Genomic DNA, 20,523 nt, shown 5'->3' on the forward strand with positions numbered 1-20,523 from the left:
ATTGGAGTAGGATTTAAGATACCCGATTCTTAGCAATTATAGTTGTTGATTTTTGGACAAGAGTCTGCCTTTTTACCTGTCTCTTCTCTTAAAATAAGTAGCTAGGACTAGATGACTGCTCAGTTGCTTTATAATTTTGAGATTCTTTATCTGAGGCCCTTTATTTACAGTGAAAGAATGACTACATCTCTCTCAAGTTATGTTTTTCGTTGTAATTCTCTTCCACACCCCAGCCCCCAAGGTAAGCTAAAGTTTAGTCCTACTGTTGTATTTGGTTGGCTGCTCTAAATTTAGCTCTGCCTCTTGTAAGTTTTCCTGCTGCCTGAAAATTATTTTAAACAAAATTTACATTTTGTATTTTGAGGCATAATCCTAGATTCTCCCAATCCAAACATGAATTATAAGTAGGAATTCTACCTCTACTTTTCTCTGCATTATAAGATTTGACTTTAAGTATTACAAAGGGGGTGGAAAATGTCATAGTAGTTTTAACACAAATCTGGAATTCTTTTTTTTTTTTTTTTTTTTTAATGAAAAGATTGTAAACCCAAAGGAGAAAACTGAAGAAAAATCCAGAGGGTCAAAGAGCTCAGTTACTAGAAATAAAGGATTTTGGAAACAACTCTGTGTGTGTGTGTGTGTGTGTGTGTGTGTGTGTGTGTAAGTGTGTGTGTATAAACTAGGTTTATGTAATGGGCTTATATTTAAATTTGACTATTTGGTTGGTGAGGTCAGGGACAATACCTAGCTAAGAAAATGTCATCTGAGACCAAGAAGTTTTAAACAGTTTCCTGGTTCTGAAGGGACCTAACCTTATTTTTTAAAAGCATCTGTTTGTAGTAGTATGATTGAATGAATATATGCAATATTGTAAATTCTGGTTATTTAACTAAAGGTATTTTGTTTGGAGGATTTCCTTTGTTAATCATGTATTAGGAAGGAAAGAAGTGATAAAAGAATGAATGTTCAAGATGAAGCACCTTCATGTGTAAAGCTATTTTAAATACATAAAAAAATATGTATGTTCTAATAAATTTTTAATACATTTCATTAAATGCAAGACATGTAGACATATATGCCAAGATCCCTTTCCTTTATTTTCTTCTGCTTTTCACTTTTCACATGCTAAACAATTTTGTTCATTTTTGTTTTTTACTTTTTTGGTTTGACTCATGCTTTTTTTTAGCATAATGAAAATATTTTATAATATAGAAAATGTCTGGCAGAAAGGAATATACTAGGCCAACAATCAAATCCATCTGTTTAGTTGTAATCCCCAGACACTAGGGAAAAACATTTTGTTTCTGTAATCCTCATTTAAGCAGTTTAAACCACTGTAGAGGATTATAACTGTACTATTTTCCAGATCAATTATTGTTTGGTTATTTTCAAAAAGAATTTGAATAATAAAAACTTATTAAAAAAACTGATGGTGACTGATAAACTTCATCTAACTTCCAGGTTAATTGGCTAAAGTCACTTAATTGAAATTATTTAAATTACAATGCCTTATTATAAAGATTAATCATATATGCACATACATGGATAAATTGCTAGATTTTGTTTCAAATGTCAACACTTTTTTTGTGAAACAGGTGGCATATGAGTTTATTTTTATGTTAAAGAATCTCTGTTAGTAGGAACAAAGTGCTGGTGCCATTCTTTAACATTAAGAAACTGACCACAATACACAGATGCACTAAAGGGAATTCAACCATCACTTGGAGGCTTAGAAAACATGACCTTTACGTGGTCCGTCTATCACCCGGCCTCTAAAACTTAAAGTCATAAAACATTTCCCAGCTTCAAGTTCCTAATTTTAAAATTGATAGACTCTTCACTACATAATCTCAAAAGTCACACACCAATAATTTTTTATTCTATTTCACTCCTGTGTATATACAGTGAAAATTTGTAATTTTTCAGAACATTTATCTTTGAAAAAGAAGAAACAAACATGTTTAATATTAGTGAGCAGAATATTTTTTCATTGGAAAAAACTACTTTAGATTTGTATGGGACTCCTGCAGAAAAACATTGGTACTATTTAGTAAATGTTATCAGAACATCTAAAAACCCTTTCATTTTCTACTTAAATTATATTCAAATACAATAAAAATAAAACAAATGAAACATTCTGTTTATCTTAATCTTCCAAATTTGCGGTATTTATTTTTACAATAACTTATCTTTCAAGTGGCAGTAGCTGCATTATAAATCTACAATTAAGTGAGAATATGATGGTCCTTGTGAAAAGGAAAATAATTTCTTTTGAGAAAGTCATTTGTATCCTACTGATTTATTTTTGTTATTTTTGCTTCCACTTCTCAAATGTACAATGCCTTTCTCCTTTTAAACTGTTTTTGACATCATGCTATCTAGATATATAATTCAGACTTTTTATTTTGAATTAAGTATCATCTTTATCTTTATACTCAATAAATAAACTATACTAATAAAATAAATTTCATCAGTTTTTCTTTTGGTTATTAAAACTAATGTGTGTTCGTGTGTGCGTGTGGGTGTTCCATTTTGAGAACATGGCACATCTCACCATTGACAGTAGATGCATTTACATGGGTATTAGAATATATAATCAATCATTTGCTAAGGGATTTTATATAGATCTAGATAATGTTAAAACACAGTGTGTTATTTGTGACATTTCTCTCACTGGACCAGGAGTTGGGAAACCTGTATTCTAGTCCCATAAGACATGGAACAAGTTGTTTAACTTCTCTATACATTCCTAAGAGATTCATTCATTTACCCTTAAGTATTTAGGTGTAGAATTTAGAGCAAAGGAAGCAGAAAAGACTAATTAATCAGAATTCTCAATTCTATCTCAAAGATTAAAATGTTTTTAGAGACTCTAAAAGTATTTTACTATGTTCAGAGGAAAAGTTTTGTTTGAAAGTAAATTGTGGCTCCATGTCACAGGCCTAAAGACACGACGATTTAACACTTTTTTTCTACATCCTGTACTGGCAGAACTCTTCTTCAGAACACATTTAGCATGGAAGCTGCTAATTGGTCACTCCATCCATATTATCCTTAGAAGAAGAAATATCAAGAAACTACACTGATGCCAGTAAAAACTAGGTAGTATTCTTGTGGTGTCTGCTTTACTATCTTTCATATAAGATTTACCACTGGATACAAATTGCTGAGAAAAGAATATTTGCTTTATTAATGTTGCTGTAGTATAATTTTAGAAAATGATTAAAGGTATGCTGCAAGTAAATCATATTTCTGGATTACACAGTAAAAAAAGGTATAATAGAAAATTCAGCAGCATATTAGTAAGTGGTTCATGAGTCCTTGTGAAAAATATTTTATTTTAGAATATGTTAAAATAAAAGAAATAATACTGGCCTTCATTTGATGAGAAAATTAGTGGTGCAATGAAATATGTTCAATAGCACTGAAAATTCATTTGTAAAGACATGCGTTAGGGATATGCAAGATCCAAAATATTCTCAAATTCAAAATGATAGACCAATTAATTTTAAAAGAAATGATATATATTCTATTTTATAATTACCTAAAATCTAATGTTTCTGCCTTTTAAAAATCACTGCAGATAGGTAATATGGTTTAGACACTCCTGTATTTTTTTGATAAGTAATATGGTTTAGACACTTCAGTATTTTTTAAAGTCCTAAATGTCTACTTATGTTACCCTGCTAGTTTGCAGCTAGCACTTACTCTTGCATATTGAATATGTAATTATAAAATTTATATGATGCCCTATTTTTAGTTGAAAGAAAATTTAAAATTATACATTGCATCACATACTTAAATTCTACAATAAATTCTAAGAATCAGGACATGGCAAAAGTTCAGTAAATGTTAGTTATTTTATTATTATTATTATTTATAATTTTAAGATCTAGTCAGTTTCAGATGTCATTCCAATTGCACTATACTAAAATTTTTAAACTTTGTGTTATGTCTTTTTCACTGTGTAGGAATGTTATACAAATTCATAAAATCTCCCTGGATTTCCAACTTAAATTTTATTTTTTATATAAAGCTATAAACCTCCTCAAATTCTTTGGTCAAGATAGTAAATTTAGTATAAATGTATAGAAATACACACACACACACACACACACACACATATATATATATATATAAAACCATATTAGCTTACACGAACATATGTGTAGTTATTCAGCATATTTTAAGGTGTTCTTGTAACAGGCCCATTTTCACTTTTACAAAAGAGGATTCTAAGGCTATAACGTCTCAAAGTTGTAACAAGATCAGCCTAGACCCCAAATCTTTGAAATCTTACTTTTCAACCACTTCAGACTAAGGAATAAGTCTAAAATTTTTACTTGGAAAACTGAACAGAGTTGCAAGTGTGAAAAGGAGACATCATATTTTATAAAATCAATTTGTTAATTTTCACAGGTCTTCTAGATTGAATTAATTTTGTTATTTTTTATTTAAGAGACAGTAGATGCTAATGAATAAAGACGTTAAATTCTGTATGTGGGCTTTCTTCCCTTCCAGAAATGGAACAACTTCAGAAATCCATAACACTTACGTAGGTACCAGCAGATGCACCAGCAATGCTTGGCGTAACAGGTCTTACAGTTATGGTGTGCAGTAAAATGTCAGGATTATAAGAAAAATGTGGGATTTTATATATTCTCTTTAGGGATTCTTATAATTGGCATATTAAAAGTCACCATATGGGAAGAGTTACCATTGGTATGGTTCACGAATACTTTCAACACTTTTAAAACTGTCTCAGCCATCAATTTAATTAAATTTCAATCCTCATTTTCTGACAGCTTCAAATGAACTATTTTTAATCATCTTTAGTCCTGCAGTTAAATATTAAGATCCACTCAATTCAATCATTTTCTTATCTTTTTTTGTTTTGACAGCTCATATTTTTGAATGGTAATTATTTCATGCTTGTTTTAATTTCTGTTGTCTTTTCACTAATTAATTTTACCAAATATAATTTTACTATAAAGTGTAACATGAAAAATGATAATACTCAATTTTTTTTCCTGTTTTTTTTTTTTTTTTTAATGATTAGAATGACTCTCGCTTTCACATGAATGCCTTAGAGAACATGAAGATTAGGCAAAACTTCTCAAATGACCTCAAGAACAAAAATATACCTGCAAGTTTATAATGTTTTCTAATTCAAAATAAATGAGGTAATTTTATGTCACATATTTGTTTTATGCACAATGTCAGAGATCACTTATCTACAATGTAATGCCTTCCAATATGAGACTAATTGGGAAAGAAGCCAACTGCTTGAATAAGAGTGACCATAGTTCATGAGTATCATGACTGATGGTAGTGGAATATATTCTTCCATTACAAATTTAAGAACACTGAATAATTTTAAATATAATATCCAGAAAATGTTATTAATTTACTAAGTAACAATATTCCTTCATCCTTCTGATTTCAGATTATTATGTTTTATCCAAGTTCTTCATGAAGGCTTGGTATCACTACCTGGATGGTTTTAAACAAGCATAGATGGACTCTGACAGTGTATTTGATACAGGGTTATGCTGCTACATTCATGGCTATTGAAGACAACAAAGCTCTCTCATCATAACCCATCGATGTTTTCCTCATAGCCCAACTATATTGTCCACATGCCTTTCCAGACCTATTCTCCTCCTTGTTCTTTGTACAGAGGTTGATCTGCATAGGCTACATCCTGCTACACAAACTGTGGCATTACACTAGCAGCACTGGCATTACCTAGGAACTTGCTAGAAAACCAGATTATCAAGCCCCATCCCAGACTTACTGAATTAAAAATTACAGTTTAACAAGACCACTATGTGATTCTTATGAACATTTAAGTTTGAGATGCTCTAGACTCTACCAACAGACAGACTCTCTGATCCTCTGGAGAATTCCAGGAGGAGGATGGAGGGAGGGAGGAAAGTAAGATCAGGATTATCCTGCAGGGTCCCTCCCATTATGTTGACTGAAAATGTGCCCTTAACTGAAGGTTACCAGTCCTTTCATGCCAGACTGATATACATATCTCTCTGTCCAACATCTCTCCCCTCCCTCATCCCAGTGGGTTGGGAATGGTGACAGCCCAGCTGCTACTACCCTAGCTGCATGATCCCTTGTGGTTCCTTTACATCAGCTCATTTAGAAATAATCCCTTTGTAAGTAAGCCTTCCTTGAATTAGCCCATGTTCAACTGTTTCCCAAAGGACACTAATGGATATAGCACTGGCACAAGAAAATCATTAGAAATTTGATTTTTCAGATACTATGTTAAACATCATCTCTTAAGTTGTCTATAATGACTCATATACTTAAACAGATAATATCTAAGTAGAAATAGGGATGGCTGTTGCTCATCATTCTACCATTGGTTGCTTACTTGTTTCCTAGGGAATATTTTGAAATCTAGATCACACATCTTATGTTCTTTTCTAGCAATTATCTCCTCAAGAAGCATAGGAATTCACAAGGAGAGAGGAGATAGTGAGTTGGCTGTCTTGAGGTTGGAGAGTAATTGAAACAAGGGTAAAACTGGCAAGAAAAAAAAGAATGTGGGACTAACAGAAACCCGAGATAAACTGGATGCTGCACATTATTTTAGTAACAACTTACACATGAGATCTATATGAACAGAGCTAAATACAGCTGTATATATCAGTTGTTTCCATAATTCTCTATCAATATTGTATTAGACTATATGTTTTATTTCTAAGGAAATAAGCTATGTAAGAAATTTAAAACTCTGCGTTGATCGTTTCCTTAATTTGTTCACATATCTTTACCTGATAAAATTTTTATGTAACTATAGCATACTTTCTTCTTGTAAAGACTCAAGAAGGACAGTATCATTTATTGGTTGTGTGTCTAAAGCATAGGTATTCTGCCTACTGTCTTATTTAAACCACAAAATAGACACTCAAAATGAGATTATTTCCCTCCTTTCTAGATGTAAAACTGGAGAAGGGCTAAGTAGATTGCCCAATACATATACTACTAAAATATATTCACTCATTTGGCTTTGAACTACACCCATCCTAGCAACTACACCACCACCTGACTATGAATAACAGCATGCCATATATCCAATCAGACCTCCCAAGTGTATGCCCTGGGAAATCACAAATAGATTGGACTAGTATACCCTATCCTCATTTTTTTTTAATGCAATGCTAATAATAGATAAATTTAAGTAGTCAATAATATCTGATTTTAAGCATGGTTTACTTTAGTATGGAGCAGAACCAGCTTCATTAACTGAATTTAATACTGAATAACATTAATTGTTAACTGATAGTGCCAGGCATAATCCCATGGCATGAAGCTTCTTAATGCCTTATTTTAGAAGAATAAAAAGGTGTAGCAAAAGCCAACTGCTAGATGAAACTCAAATTACCATACAGTCTTTTTAGAAAATCAACTTTGGCTGCATTCCTTTCTAATGGTAAAGTTCAGGAGAGTTGATGATCACTGCCACCCCCCACCAACAACCTCTTCCAGATGTAAGCCGACTAAATGAAACTTTTCTAAGTTCTCTGGACTCTGGATAAAATCAATTTAGAAATTTCTCACACTTTAATCCCATTTGGTATTATGAAGATATGCCATTTGAAGACTATTTTAAACAACGAACAATCAAACATCAACACTAAAAAACAATAATCCATGATTTAGAATACAAATGATGATTACATATGAAGAGACAAATATACCATATGATCTACCCAAACTTAACACCATGCTGTTCTGCCATATATGAAGGTTCTTCTCTTCCTAAAATTGTAAAGCTTAATTATGTGATTTCACTCCGTGCACAGCAGGGTAGCCATATGCTCTAGAAAACTACATGCAAGGGAAGCAGCTTGTTGCAAAAGTGGGTGAAAATATCCTGAAATAATTCCAAACAAGATAAAAATGTCTCTAATATAGGACCATTTCTTCATACTCCAAAAGGCAGAGGAGTCCACTTTGGCACCAGCTTTGAGAACAAATAGGAAGTCTATCTCCTTCAAAATATTTTAACAAGGAAAAAGATATTAAAAGTCACAAAGCTCACATTGTGATCATCTCATTCACAGGCAAAATAATTAGCTCTGATAACCATTTGGGGAAATCAGTTACACATAAAACCATTGCCATCTCTGTCCTTTAAAGTTAAGATTCCCCTTTTAAGCTCTACATATTATTATTATTTCTCCTTGTTTGCTCATTCTATAAAAAATGAGAAACAATATGTTAATATAAAGAATAAGCTATCAAAATGTCTGATTAATGATTATTGGTGGGCATAACAATGGGGTTGAAAATCTGAAAAAATACAATTTATGAAATAAGATCATTGTTACAAGATGATGGCTGCAGTTAATGCTAAAAGATATATGCTTCCTAAGATTTACTTAAAGGAAAACAAAAACACTGGGTCATCAGAAGTTGTTAAAATTTCTGCAAAGGAATAACTCAAAAAGCATGCCTTAAGGAGTAGCACTGAATAAAACTGTTAAAATGATAATCTGCAGATATGTCATTTGTGAAAAAAATAATTTTCATTGCTTGATATTGTCATAAAGATCCTCAGGCATTTGGAGTATTTTTATCCAATACCTTTTAAGATTGCATTTTTTTTACCAAGTAAATTCTAACATATTATTTTTTCTCTTCTTTTTCCCTAAAAATAGCTTATTCAATAAAATGTAAAAGAATTAGAAATATAAAAACATATTTACTGTTATGAATCTTTTCACAATTTCACAAATGTGATGAAATGTGGAAATGAAATATGAAGATGATATTCAATAAATAATCATGTATTTAAATCATAAATTGATACATTTCTGGACATGGAGTTTTAAATTGCTACAAATATCAACATTAACACAATTTTCCACAAAATAATATGATTAGGAAAAAAGTCAAGAGAACAGTGAAAAAAACAACAAAAAAGGACAAGATATTGATAAAGAACACAATAGTCAATATTTATATGTAGTACACCCACGTAAAGGTTAACAGTTCCCTATCTGTTAACTATGTATTTACTTTAACAATGTCAAAGTTCTTCCATAAAAGGCTGAGTTAATTTAATAAATGAAAGTATCTTACAAAAATCATATGTAACTAAATTTTAAAATGTCATAAATTTTCTATTCTGTTATTATGTTAAACATGCATGAAAATCAATACATCAATTACTCTCATAAAGAAGGACATGGGAATTCAAGCAGGCAAGTGCAATTTTGTCGTTTATATAAAATAGAAGATAATGCTTATTTATTCAATCATGAAAATTTTTGATTTGGCAATCAATTTTTTATCCTTATTTTCATTATGTTTTGTTCCTGTCTATCAGACTTTCAAAGCTTTGAAACATGGTAAATAAAGGGAAAATAAAACCTTGTTTTTTCTGTTATTCGATAACACACTTTAAAAAATCATTTTAAGGTGTAGATTTAGGGTAAAAATTAAAAGTAATAAATAGTTAAAATTTGACTTGGGAATGCTTTTATCATTTATTCATACATTCATTGATTTTTTTTCCGGTATAATCATAACAAATGTAATCTGCTCAGTCATTCCTAAGAGTTGACAGAATTAATTACTGTCATTAAGTTTGATCCGGAAAATTCATCGGCCCTAAAATATCCTTTCCACTCATTAATTTCCCACCATTAGAGTCATTCTTACAGAATTAAAGTTTAGCTTTTACTATGTTATCTGAGATAGTTTATCCACATTGTGATTCTTCTAGTGGAAAACAAGATCTCATGGAGAGTGGACGGAGATCAGGTACTGTTTGGTATGTACTGCTCTCTCTCCATAACAATAATCCTCATGTAAATTTTTGCTACTCAGTATATCAGCAGAACCTGCAGTCTGTTAGAAATGCAGAATCTCAGATCTCATCCCAATCCCATCAAGTCACAACCTGCATTTGAGTAAGACTGCAAGGTGATTGTGTTTACACTGAAGTTTGAGAAGCATAGTCTAAGACTTAGACTCTAAAATCTCTATCAACCATTAATTGCACCTCCGGATACATTACTAATTTGTCTGCCTGTTCCTACCTACTTAAAATTTCTTATGTAATTTCTTGCTAAAATGATGTCTTATAAAAAGTTACATTAGATAATATACCTACCAATGGCTTCCTGTCTCATTTACATTAAAATAAAACTCTTTACCTAGGCCTCAGAGCCTATATGGTCTAGGTTCCTGCCAGTTTCCCACCTGATCTCCACTTTCTTTCTTGCCCATTGAACTCCAGGCACCTCAGGCTTTCTTTTTTGCAAGAAAAACTCAAGTTCTTTCTAGCTAGTTGTTTTCTCTGACATCCCTGCTACCATTAGGTAATTATTCATTTATTTGTCTTTTTCTCCCTATTTGAATATAAACTCAAAAAGCAGGGTTCCTTTTGTTCAATGTTGTATAATAAGGAACTAGAAGAAAATATGACATGCAAGTAGTCAGTGAACTTTTGTTGAAGAAAGAAACAAAGACAGCAATAAAGAAGGAAAGAAGTAAGGAAGAGGAGAGGAAGGAAGAAAGGAAGGATGGATGGATAAAAAGAAGGAAAGGAGGAGGAAGGGAAGGAGAAATAAAAAGGAGAAAAGAAACAGAATGAAAGAAAGAAAAGGAAAAATAGAGACAGAAAAAATAAAGGAAAGGAAGAAAGGAGGGAGGAGAGGGGAGGGGAGAGAAAGGAAGAGGAGGGAAGGAGAAGGGATGGAGGGAGGGAGGGAAGGAAGGAAGGGAGGAAGGGAGGAAGGAAAGTCTTGAAGAAAATAACTCTGTAGTTTTGGACACTACCTAAAAGGCAATCTCGAGTTAGATCCTCAAATGGAGAGTTTTTGGAATTTAAGGCAAATGTGTGGCAACGGTCCTGTGAAAAACATTTATGTGTCTGAGTTTCCATTTACTGGGATAAGGAGATTGACAATCTAACTTTCTTGATGGTAGTGTCAGCCACTTCTATGGTTGTTTTAACACTAGCTTTACAATGAGATAACCATAAAGATAAGTCCATGTCAATTCAAACATCAAGAGAAAATAGACGATGATGATAAATACCTTAATTAATATACAAGATCTCTGGATAGATTCATAGACGCTTTGGATTATAAGGGACAGTGACAGTCATATAATTTCAACACTCGGATGTTTAATGTTTTCTAAATACCCAATTTGTCCATCAAGCTATGCTTGAATACCTTACTTGTGATTTAGGAATTTACTGTTTTCTGAAGCACACAGTCTATATTTGAACAAAATTCAATGTTAGAAAAGTCTTCTCTATGATATATTTTGTACCTTCCTGTGGTTTAATACACTAAGTTCTACAACCTATGGCAGAACAGGTTTGGTCTCTCCTACATATAACATATCACATCACATGTTTAAAGACATCTATAACTCATCCTCACTCACATATCATGCTGTAACAATTCTTTCTCTTAGAATTGACCAATAATTTTTCTCTATTATCTCTACAAATTTTCCTTTGAAAATAGAGACCATATCTTATATTTCTTTTGAATTTATCATATGTTTAAGCACAGAGATATGTTCAATAAATCCTGATACCTTATGGACATATATCTGTATCCAGAAAGGCTTAAGTAACCCCCCATAAACTAACTTCCTCACTGTGATATTGCTTATGAAGATTAATAAAAAATGTTTCAATTCTGAAATAAACTGGAAATTTAGTGTTGATGGAAGTCTGATAGTATATTGTTTTCCCTTTTTTGTTGAGCAATCTAAAGTTCAAATGAGCTTACTTGAAAAACTATTGCTTAAGATAAAATTTTTTTAAATTCCTGCTTTTGTCTGAATTAAAATTGCTGACCTAAAATGAATAATTTATGCTGAATTAACTACTCTTACCTTAAAGCTGAAAATAATAAAAAGTTCTACTTGCAAACTGGTAAATTGAAATAGGTTTTCTTTTATGCTGCCATTGTGGGGGGCTCTACATCACATTCAATTTCAGTTAAACATAAATTCATGTTACTTTATAAACTAAGCTAAAATCCTGCTTGATCCTATTAATATGATCATTAGCTATTAAATATACAATGGAAGAATTGACTACACTATGTCAAAACAAGTAGTGGCAATGGCTATAAACGCTTACGACACATATTTGACTCCACAAGATGATATAGTCATCTAAATTTTTGCTAAGAAGAACAATAAAAGAGAGCTTATAATTAATTATAATTGTATGGAAACTTTTCCAGAAGAATATATTCACATTTTTACATGAAAATAGCAACTACCATGGCTGCTCATTAACAGCTGAAAGAACTTGTCTACATATTGAAAAAAAAAGAAATACCATTCCACCACAATATATAAGAAAAACAATGTTTAGAAAACTTACCTAGAGGAAAACACACTTTAATGACTGTTTTTTTAATAGTATAACCTCTTAGTATAATAGTATAAACCTCTTGAGGAATAAAACCCAACTATGGTTGTCATCTATATTACTTTAACCTTAATATCACCTAATAAAAGGATGTGCATTAGGCCCTTTTGAACCATGAGTAAATGGAAGGATGAATGAATACTAGTTTAGCAATATGAAGACTGGGTTTTCATATGGCCTCTTCCAGACCACAATTTCCTGTATAAAAATATTGCTGTTGTAGTAGATGATCTGAAAGTGACCATCTATTTTAAAAAAATATAATCCCAGAAATTCAGGACTCTTTACTTATAATTTTGTAATAATATTACATATGTCCTGCTATTATAAGTCAACTTTGAATTGAAATCTCTTAGGGCTATAATAATAAACTATGGGGTTTAGAGATTGCTGTGAAAGGTATTTTAAGTAAATATTAAGAAATAATTTCAAAAATAAATCATAAAGCAACAAACTATTCTGATAAAATTTAAAATATCATTAGATATGTTATCTAATTTTAAACAACTATATAATCAATAAGCTAAAAATATCAATTGTTTTTAGGTTTATTTATATGACTGTGAATATTCCTTTAAGCAAAGTTGAACACTTTATTTATTTTGGTATAGGTTCATCATATTTCTATTCAGCACTATCTACTCAAAGTATTCTTTATACATCTTAGCAGTATAAACACAATTTACTTGTTTGAAACTTTTGTTCATCTCTCAAGAATTTGTACAAATATCCTCTGTGCAGCCTTCCTTGACTTCTACACTTAGAGGTAGTCAGTCCCTCTCCTTCAATAACATTTCAAAAAGTGTTTCTCGTAATAAGCTTGTAATTACTCTTTTTTTTTTTAAAGTTATATAGACTACATCATAGCACAGCCTGCTTTGTTGATTTTTATATCTCTACTATCCAGCACAATATCATATACATAGCAAGAGTTAAAACATATTTGGTGAATAATAAAAATAATAACAATTACTATTTGTTGAACATAAGCCAGCAACTGTGTTAAATTTTTTTCACATAACTACCTATGAGGTAGATATTCTCAGTTACTAAGAAATTGCAGGTTTGAGAGTTGAAGTTATTGCTCAAGATCATATAGTTAATAAAGGATAATGTATAAACTCAGCCTAGTTCTCTGACCTCAAAACTAACCAGCAATGGTGGGCAATTTATTTTTTCCTTTCCATTGGGAGAAAATACTTGAGATTTTTTGGCATTTGCACCTAATACTGTGTTTAATCCTCACTATAACCCTAATGTAATACTGTGATACTATTTTACTGATAGGGAATTCAACCCTAATACTTCACGTGACCTGCAAAGAGTCTCACACATAGCAGGTGACAAAAGTGGATTAAAATCCAGTCAATAAAGCTGAATTTTCATTTTGAAGTCTACTGGGCACTAATAAAGGAAACTGTAGTGTTAATACACTGTTTTTAAAGAAGAGCTAAGTCAACATTATTTATCAGTATTTTTCTCTTTTACTTGTTTATATTTCAACGTTAAAGAATCTTTTTAAATGGAGAAAACCAGAAAGGGTTTTCTTTTACTGAGAAGAAGTAGAAAGTGAAAAAAAAAACTTTTAAGAGGGTAACAAGTTCAATTACTGATGTTTAAACTATAGTACTATATGAAAAATTAATTGGAGTACCCTCTTGGGATTGAAAATGTCTTTGATAAATATTCCAAGTTTTTTTCAAATTATTTATTAATTGTGCAGCTTTTATAATTAACTATAGTGATTTAAGATTTAATTAATCATAAATTAATACATAGATTTTTGAATCTACACACTCACAAGTACCAAATACTATGAGCAATTTCAGTGTCTAGGTTTTCTTCATTTTCATAGTGGTAATGGTGTAAACTGTAAGTACTTTACCTCAAGTTATTGAGAATAGACAGATTAGGAATTAGCAATGATCAGAAGACATCATAAAAATGAAAGTTTAATTGCACTGTGAATAGAGAAACATGATGAAAAATGCCAAATTATCACAGTACAAAACTGTACACACCTGTAGACATAAAAACAAACCTATGCTATCACAATCTCTCTATCATATATCTGCTTTAGATGGTAATTAATTTCAGTACAATAATATCCATTGTATTACATTAATATTTATTCATATGAAATTTATTGAATTTATGTTTTCCTTGTGTTCATTTATAAATTTTCTTTGATTTTATAAATGTGAAAAGGGTGTAAGCAAGGCATTTATATCTAGTTTTATTTTGTGAATTTTGAAGTGGTAATATAATAAAAATGCAATATTTTATTGTAAATACATGAGAATACTTTTGCCTTTCAAAGTAATTAAAAACTGGTTTTTATAACTGTAACAAAATAGTTATCTTTAATACCGAAAGACATGGATATTTGATTATATTGAAGAATATAATTTTAAGCCTTTAAGTCATTTGAGTGAATACTCTAGCTGGTAAAACTGTAAACATTTATTCATCAGTTTACTAAATATTATCTAAATATGTCTATGGGTCAGAAGCTGTTCTAGGCACTGGGAATGCAGCATGAACAAGACCCATCCTCTCCTTACCTTACAGAACTTAAAGTCGGTAGTTACAACAATTTAAGCTAAATCTTGGAAAGAGAATTAGAATGATTTGGTTGAAAGGAAGAAGGAATAGCTTATGGGAGTGGCTTGAGGTAGAGAAGAACATGGTAGGTTTGACAAACTAAAAGAAATTCTTTTTGGCCAAAAAAATAAAGAATGAGTGTGAGAGAGATGAATTTGGAGATATAGGCAAAAAGCCAGATCATAGAGGTTCCCATGGGTCATCATCAAGTCTTGGCTTTATTCCCAAGGTCACTGGGAAAACAGTGGAAGCTTTAAAGCAGTGGAGTGAAGTGATTAGATTTTCATTTTTAAAAGGTAATTCTGACTACATTGTGCAGAATGGAAGAGACGAAAAAGAATTATTTTTCCTCTAAAATATCTAGAAAAATTAAGCAAGTTAGTTTTGTATTATTTTTACTGACTCATCTAAAATGTCAATTAAAGGACTCACTGCCTACATGCATCCTGTAACTCCTTTAGTGCTCTGCTCAGCCATGAGCTTTACAAAATCTTCCTTGTCCCACCAGGATAGATTTTTCTATGTTCTCTATTCTATCTCACTCTCTCGAAAGAAGGGGCCATGTAATATTCATCCTTATTTCACACAGAAAAGAGCTCAGTGGGCATTTCAGACATGCTGGCTGAACTGAAATTATTCTTAAAAAGAATACTGTTTTCATGTCAGCCAATCCTAATTTAGAAATTTGGTCCTGCTTAGAGTTAAGTCTTTGAGGACTGTTTTATGTCTGAAAATATAGCTGTATATTGAGGTTTTTAAAAAGCATAATAGATATAGGATAACAGGTTTCCTTTACTTCTAACATTGACAATTATTTTGCCCCAAATGTTAATAGTTTGTGTGTCAAATATAATAGGTAATGAGCCACCTAAAATCACTGAAATAGCAGGTTACTGAAGAAGAGTCAGAAGGACCAATTTTAATTAAAATAAAGATTTGATGAAAGTATAATAATTTAAGTCACTAAAAAATTATGAATATAACATTCAAAATGTTTTCTGTAAACATAATTTAAACATCAATGATTAAAAATATTTATGACCAAGGTAGATGGCAGCATTGAATGAATATTGTACCCATAAACACTATTTTAGAAAGACTATACGTGAAACAGGTCTAAATGTTCTGAATGCTGTAAAACAGCACTGGGAGATTATGAAAACATTTGAGAAAATTTGAGCACTGATTTGGAATTTACCAAGGATGTACTCTTGATGCTTAATTGAAACTTAGCTGAATGTACTTCAAATTTTAGATTAATTTTCAAAGCACATTTAATCTAAAAATTGACAACTACTTATTCTCTTTTCAATCTGAATTATTTATTCAAGTTCTACAAAATATTTAATTTGTAGCATCAGAGTTTCTCAAATCACTTGATGGCAAACTTTGGCTGAAGTGGCATTTGTATTATTAGTTGATAAATAATAAACGTATGTCCGAAAATTACCTGCCTCTTTTTCAGTGGGTAATAGAATGAATACAGAAAAGTTTGTTAATGTTAATTAGCTCATGCAAATTTCTGAAGAGAGTGAAAATATTAAATTGAAGGGCTTTTTTTCTTAATCGATATTTCATTAATATTTACACATTTTTTGTTTCCCAGTAATAAGAAAATCTACTTGATTAAGCAAATCATAAATTTGATAATCATCCCTATATTCACATGAGTGGAAATATGGCTTAAAGGAGACTATCACATGCTAAGAATTCATTTTATTTTTTTAGTTTTTATTTTTTTGGCTACGCCACGCTGATTGCAGGATCTCAGTTCCCCAACCAGGGATTGAATCCATGACCCCTGCAGTAGAAGCGTGAAGCCCTAACCACTGGACCACCAGGGAATTCCCAAGAATTCATTTTAGAATGCTTCTTATTAAAGAGAATCAAAGTACTTTCAGTATGAATTCTGATGGAAATGAGTTTCTGAGATATTTCTGTATGATTTTCAATCAATTTATATAAAGATGTCTTGATTTTTCTCCTTAGTGTGTACTAAGCATTTGAATGGTTTTCTATTACTTATATCATGTTAAACCATGTATAACGATATTACGTAAACCATAGCCATTTTGGAGAATATATGATTATGAGTTGGAAATAGAGCTGGAGTAAATATTTTGTTCTCCTCCAAATATTAATGTGCAATTAATATTTCCACTGATGCATATATCAAAATATATTTGTAAGTTTTTGATACTACACTAATTTTTTCCTAAACTATTCAATGAAACCTGCTACCAAGAAACAGAAACTTGCTACACTTCCTAATTTTGTAAAAGATAGGCTTATATTAATTGATTGGAAAATTACCAATATATGATTTAGCTCTGTGGTATTTTTATCTCTAAAAATTAAAGTAGGAAGTTAAGCAATATTAAATTTGGAGTCATAATATCAATGAATAACTGTTACCTTTTCAAAATGAGAAATCTGTTCTCAGTACAATCATATGGGTCAGGCAATAGGTAATTCAGAAATAGTAGAATAAGCCATATAAAATAATCACCAGATATAATGTTTTCATTTTTCCCAATCAAATTATCTATTTTCTCAATAATAAATTAACATTTGTGTAACGAAAGTTTCATGCAAATATGAAAATTACTACATGGGATAAATCATGAATCAGTAAATATGTGCACTTATTAATAGAAAAATGGCTTTTTCTATTTTCATGTTATCTCAATACCATAAGTGGTATGTAATAAGCAACAGGTATTTAGTACGTATTTTTACTATCCTTTATGCATTATTTTCTTTCTATTTTTACTCCCTCCTCCCTCTAACATTTGCATTGCATTTTGATTTGTTTTTTTTTCTAATTTTTGTACTTTCAAATTATTCAGGTTCTGACTGTTACTGTCTATATTTTTCAGCTAATTTGAACTCTTTCTTTCACTTCCTACATCGTGGCTCTGTTTGAACTCATTCTCTAATTAGAATCATTACCAAAATATAGCTTTGGCTGTAACTAAATGGGCACAAGTAAAATAACATCCAATACCTCTATGAGTAACAACTGCAAGCTCTTTAGTTCTTTCTATCTGTTCAGCATTTCTTGGTCTTCTCCTTGTACTTTGTGTATCTGCTTGATGAGGAGAGAGCCCGTCCTTGGATGTGTTGGGGTCCAGACCTGAATTTCTGATATTCTTTACTTGCACTCGCTGTTCCTCGGAAAGTCTATGGATGGTGACAGCTGTAACACTGGATACAGTAACATCTGCAGATGTTCTAGCAACAGCAATAGCACCAGTGGTAGTCCTGTTATGCTCCTCTAACTCACCAGTGGAGGTAGTGTGGGTCAATGGAGAAGAACCTGTGGGACACAGTAGCACTAGATGCTAACTTTTTCTTTTAAATTTTGTTTTCTTTTTCTGATCAGTTTAATAAATTATATTCCCTCTATCACCTTAAGTATTATCAAACATGAAAAGGCAAAACACAAACATGCCACTAAAATGTGAAGTAATCAGATCTGATGTTTGGTCTATATCAATCAACCTATGAATGGATATTATACACAAATATACTACATTTTAATTGTAACACATTAGGGAGAAAAAGGTGAAACAGTAAACCCTTTACATAGCCCTGAATCAATCTTATTCATTATTTATCTACAGATGATTTTTTAGCAACAAATGCCTGGCAAGTGATAAGTTTTGACAGAATGGATAACTATGTAACCACACTTTTCTCAGAAGTATGATTTGAATAGTTTGTGCCATATCACTTCATGATTTCTGGGAAAAATATCAAATTTTTCTATTTTAAGACAAACAAGAAAGGAGAATTTAAAAATCAAAGCCAAACTGAAAACAAAATGATTTTAAAAAATGAAGCTCTGAAAAACTACTCTATCTAAATGTCTATCTTAACCTCATTTGCCAGGAAGCATTCAACACGATAAAATATTCAATGTCATGAGCTATACATACTTTAGAATTTACCAGGTTGTTTTGGAAGTTGGGTAATATTTTTCAGAGTTTTAAAGTAAAACTTGAGATTAACCAATTTTCAGCTAGTTAAAATTAAACAAACTGTTTTATTTAGAAATGACTGAAAATTAACTATTAGCATAGAAATTTTATTCATACAAAACTAGCTTTAAAAAAAGGTTGAAAGTTTCCAAATATCTCATAAGCATGTCACAGTAATTCCCTACATTCTTAACCTTATTAAAGTTACACTATAATTTTTAAATTGTTTTAAAGGTACCAAATTAGGATTTTCTTTTTTCTTTCACAAACTTTTTCAGAGATTGTGCTTGGTAGTATGTAATTCTCACATAAGGAAAAAAGATGTAACTTTACAATAGAAGCATGAAACGGCATGAAGATATACTTAGAAGGATCTTGACAGCTAAAATTCTTAACAAGAAAAAAATATTGAATTTTGGAGGAATAATAATCATGTCCTGGTTAGAAAACTTCTGAGTATTTTTTTAAAGCCAATGAGTGGTATATGTTTTTATATACTTGCTTTCTCAATAAACTGCATTTCAAAATTCTGTCCGCAATGTATATTTAGATATTTTAGACAAAAATACATGGGGATATTTTATTCATTTTGCGAGAGAAAAAACGGCTACATCACGTAATGTGGTTTGAGCATATTCTGCCTCCTTCCCCTCCCCCCACCCCGTAGGCAGATGCTTCGTAGGACTAGTAATTCGGGTTCCTGCTTTAAACTCAAAAAATAAGTCAAACATGAACCCCTGTCATTCACAAGCAAGCAAAAGAGCACATGTCGATTACTAATTCTTCCAGCCTGTGTTTTCGTATCATTTTAATTTTATTTACAAATTTAAAAAATTAAATGATTGTACTTTGTGGCGGGCAGGGGTAAATTAAGTATGACAATTATCAGATTATTTTAAAGACTTTTAATATACTGTAAAGCATTAATCAGAAAAAAGTTGCTATTGAATATTCATCCAAGTTACTTTGTGAATATTAAAATCTACTAAATGCATGTTGGTTATGCAAATTGGCCAGTAATATTTATTAAGTTAATAATTGGTAAGGGTTTTCTTTAGTCACATGATTAAGCAATAACTACACATGCATTACTAAAATTTCAGTAACTGACCTCATGGTAAATCAGACATTTTGATGTTCATGTGCTCATTACTATAAAAACAGTACCTGATCCATATTATTCTGGGAAGCTTAACTGTACCTTTCCTTTTGAAAGGAATTATGAAATCAGGATAAAAACTAATACTTTAGAACTTTTCCTGACTTTATCATAATTTCTAGGCTTTCAGGTTAAGTTTAAAAAAGGAAAGCATTTAACTGTAAACATATGTTGCTAAATGCAATCTAAAAGTATAAAAAATAATGGAATTTGTACTCTCTCAAATTTCAGTGTTTCTACCTTTAAGAAGGAAGTAAATTGAAAAGCTATTTATTATATTTCATCACTGAAGGTTATTACAATTAATCCTAAATAATCTCTTGTATTTGGGTAAATGAATC

General features: G+C 31.1%; 1 protein-coding gene across 7 annotated transcripts in view; it reads right to left on the minus strand.

The window, feature by feature from the left end:
* Positions 1-20,523, minus strand: part of CSMD3 (CUB and Sushi multiple domains 3) — a 1,102,347-nt gene that overhangs the window by 660,518 nt on the left and 421,306 nt on the right. For 4 of the 7 annotated variants that reach the window (XM_067017120.1, XM_067017121.1, XM_059042773.2 and 1 more), the window contains one exon: positions 18,048-18,359. The exons of the other annotated variants lie outside the window; for them this stretch is intronic. In XM_067017120.1, the coding sequence (XP_066873221.1) occupies positions 18,048-18,359 (312 nt within the window). The remainder of the gene's footprint in view (positions 1-18,047; positions 18,360-20,523) is intronic. 7 annotated transcript variants of the gene reach the window in all.

Source organism: Kogia breviceps, chromosome 17 (assembly GCF_026419965.1).
Source record: "Kogia breviceps isolate mKogBre1 chromosome 17, mKogBre1 haplotype 1, whole genome shotgun sequence".
NCBI lineage: Eukaryota > Metazoa > Chordata > Mammalia > Artiodactyla > Physeteridae > Kogia > Kogia breviceps.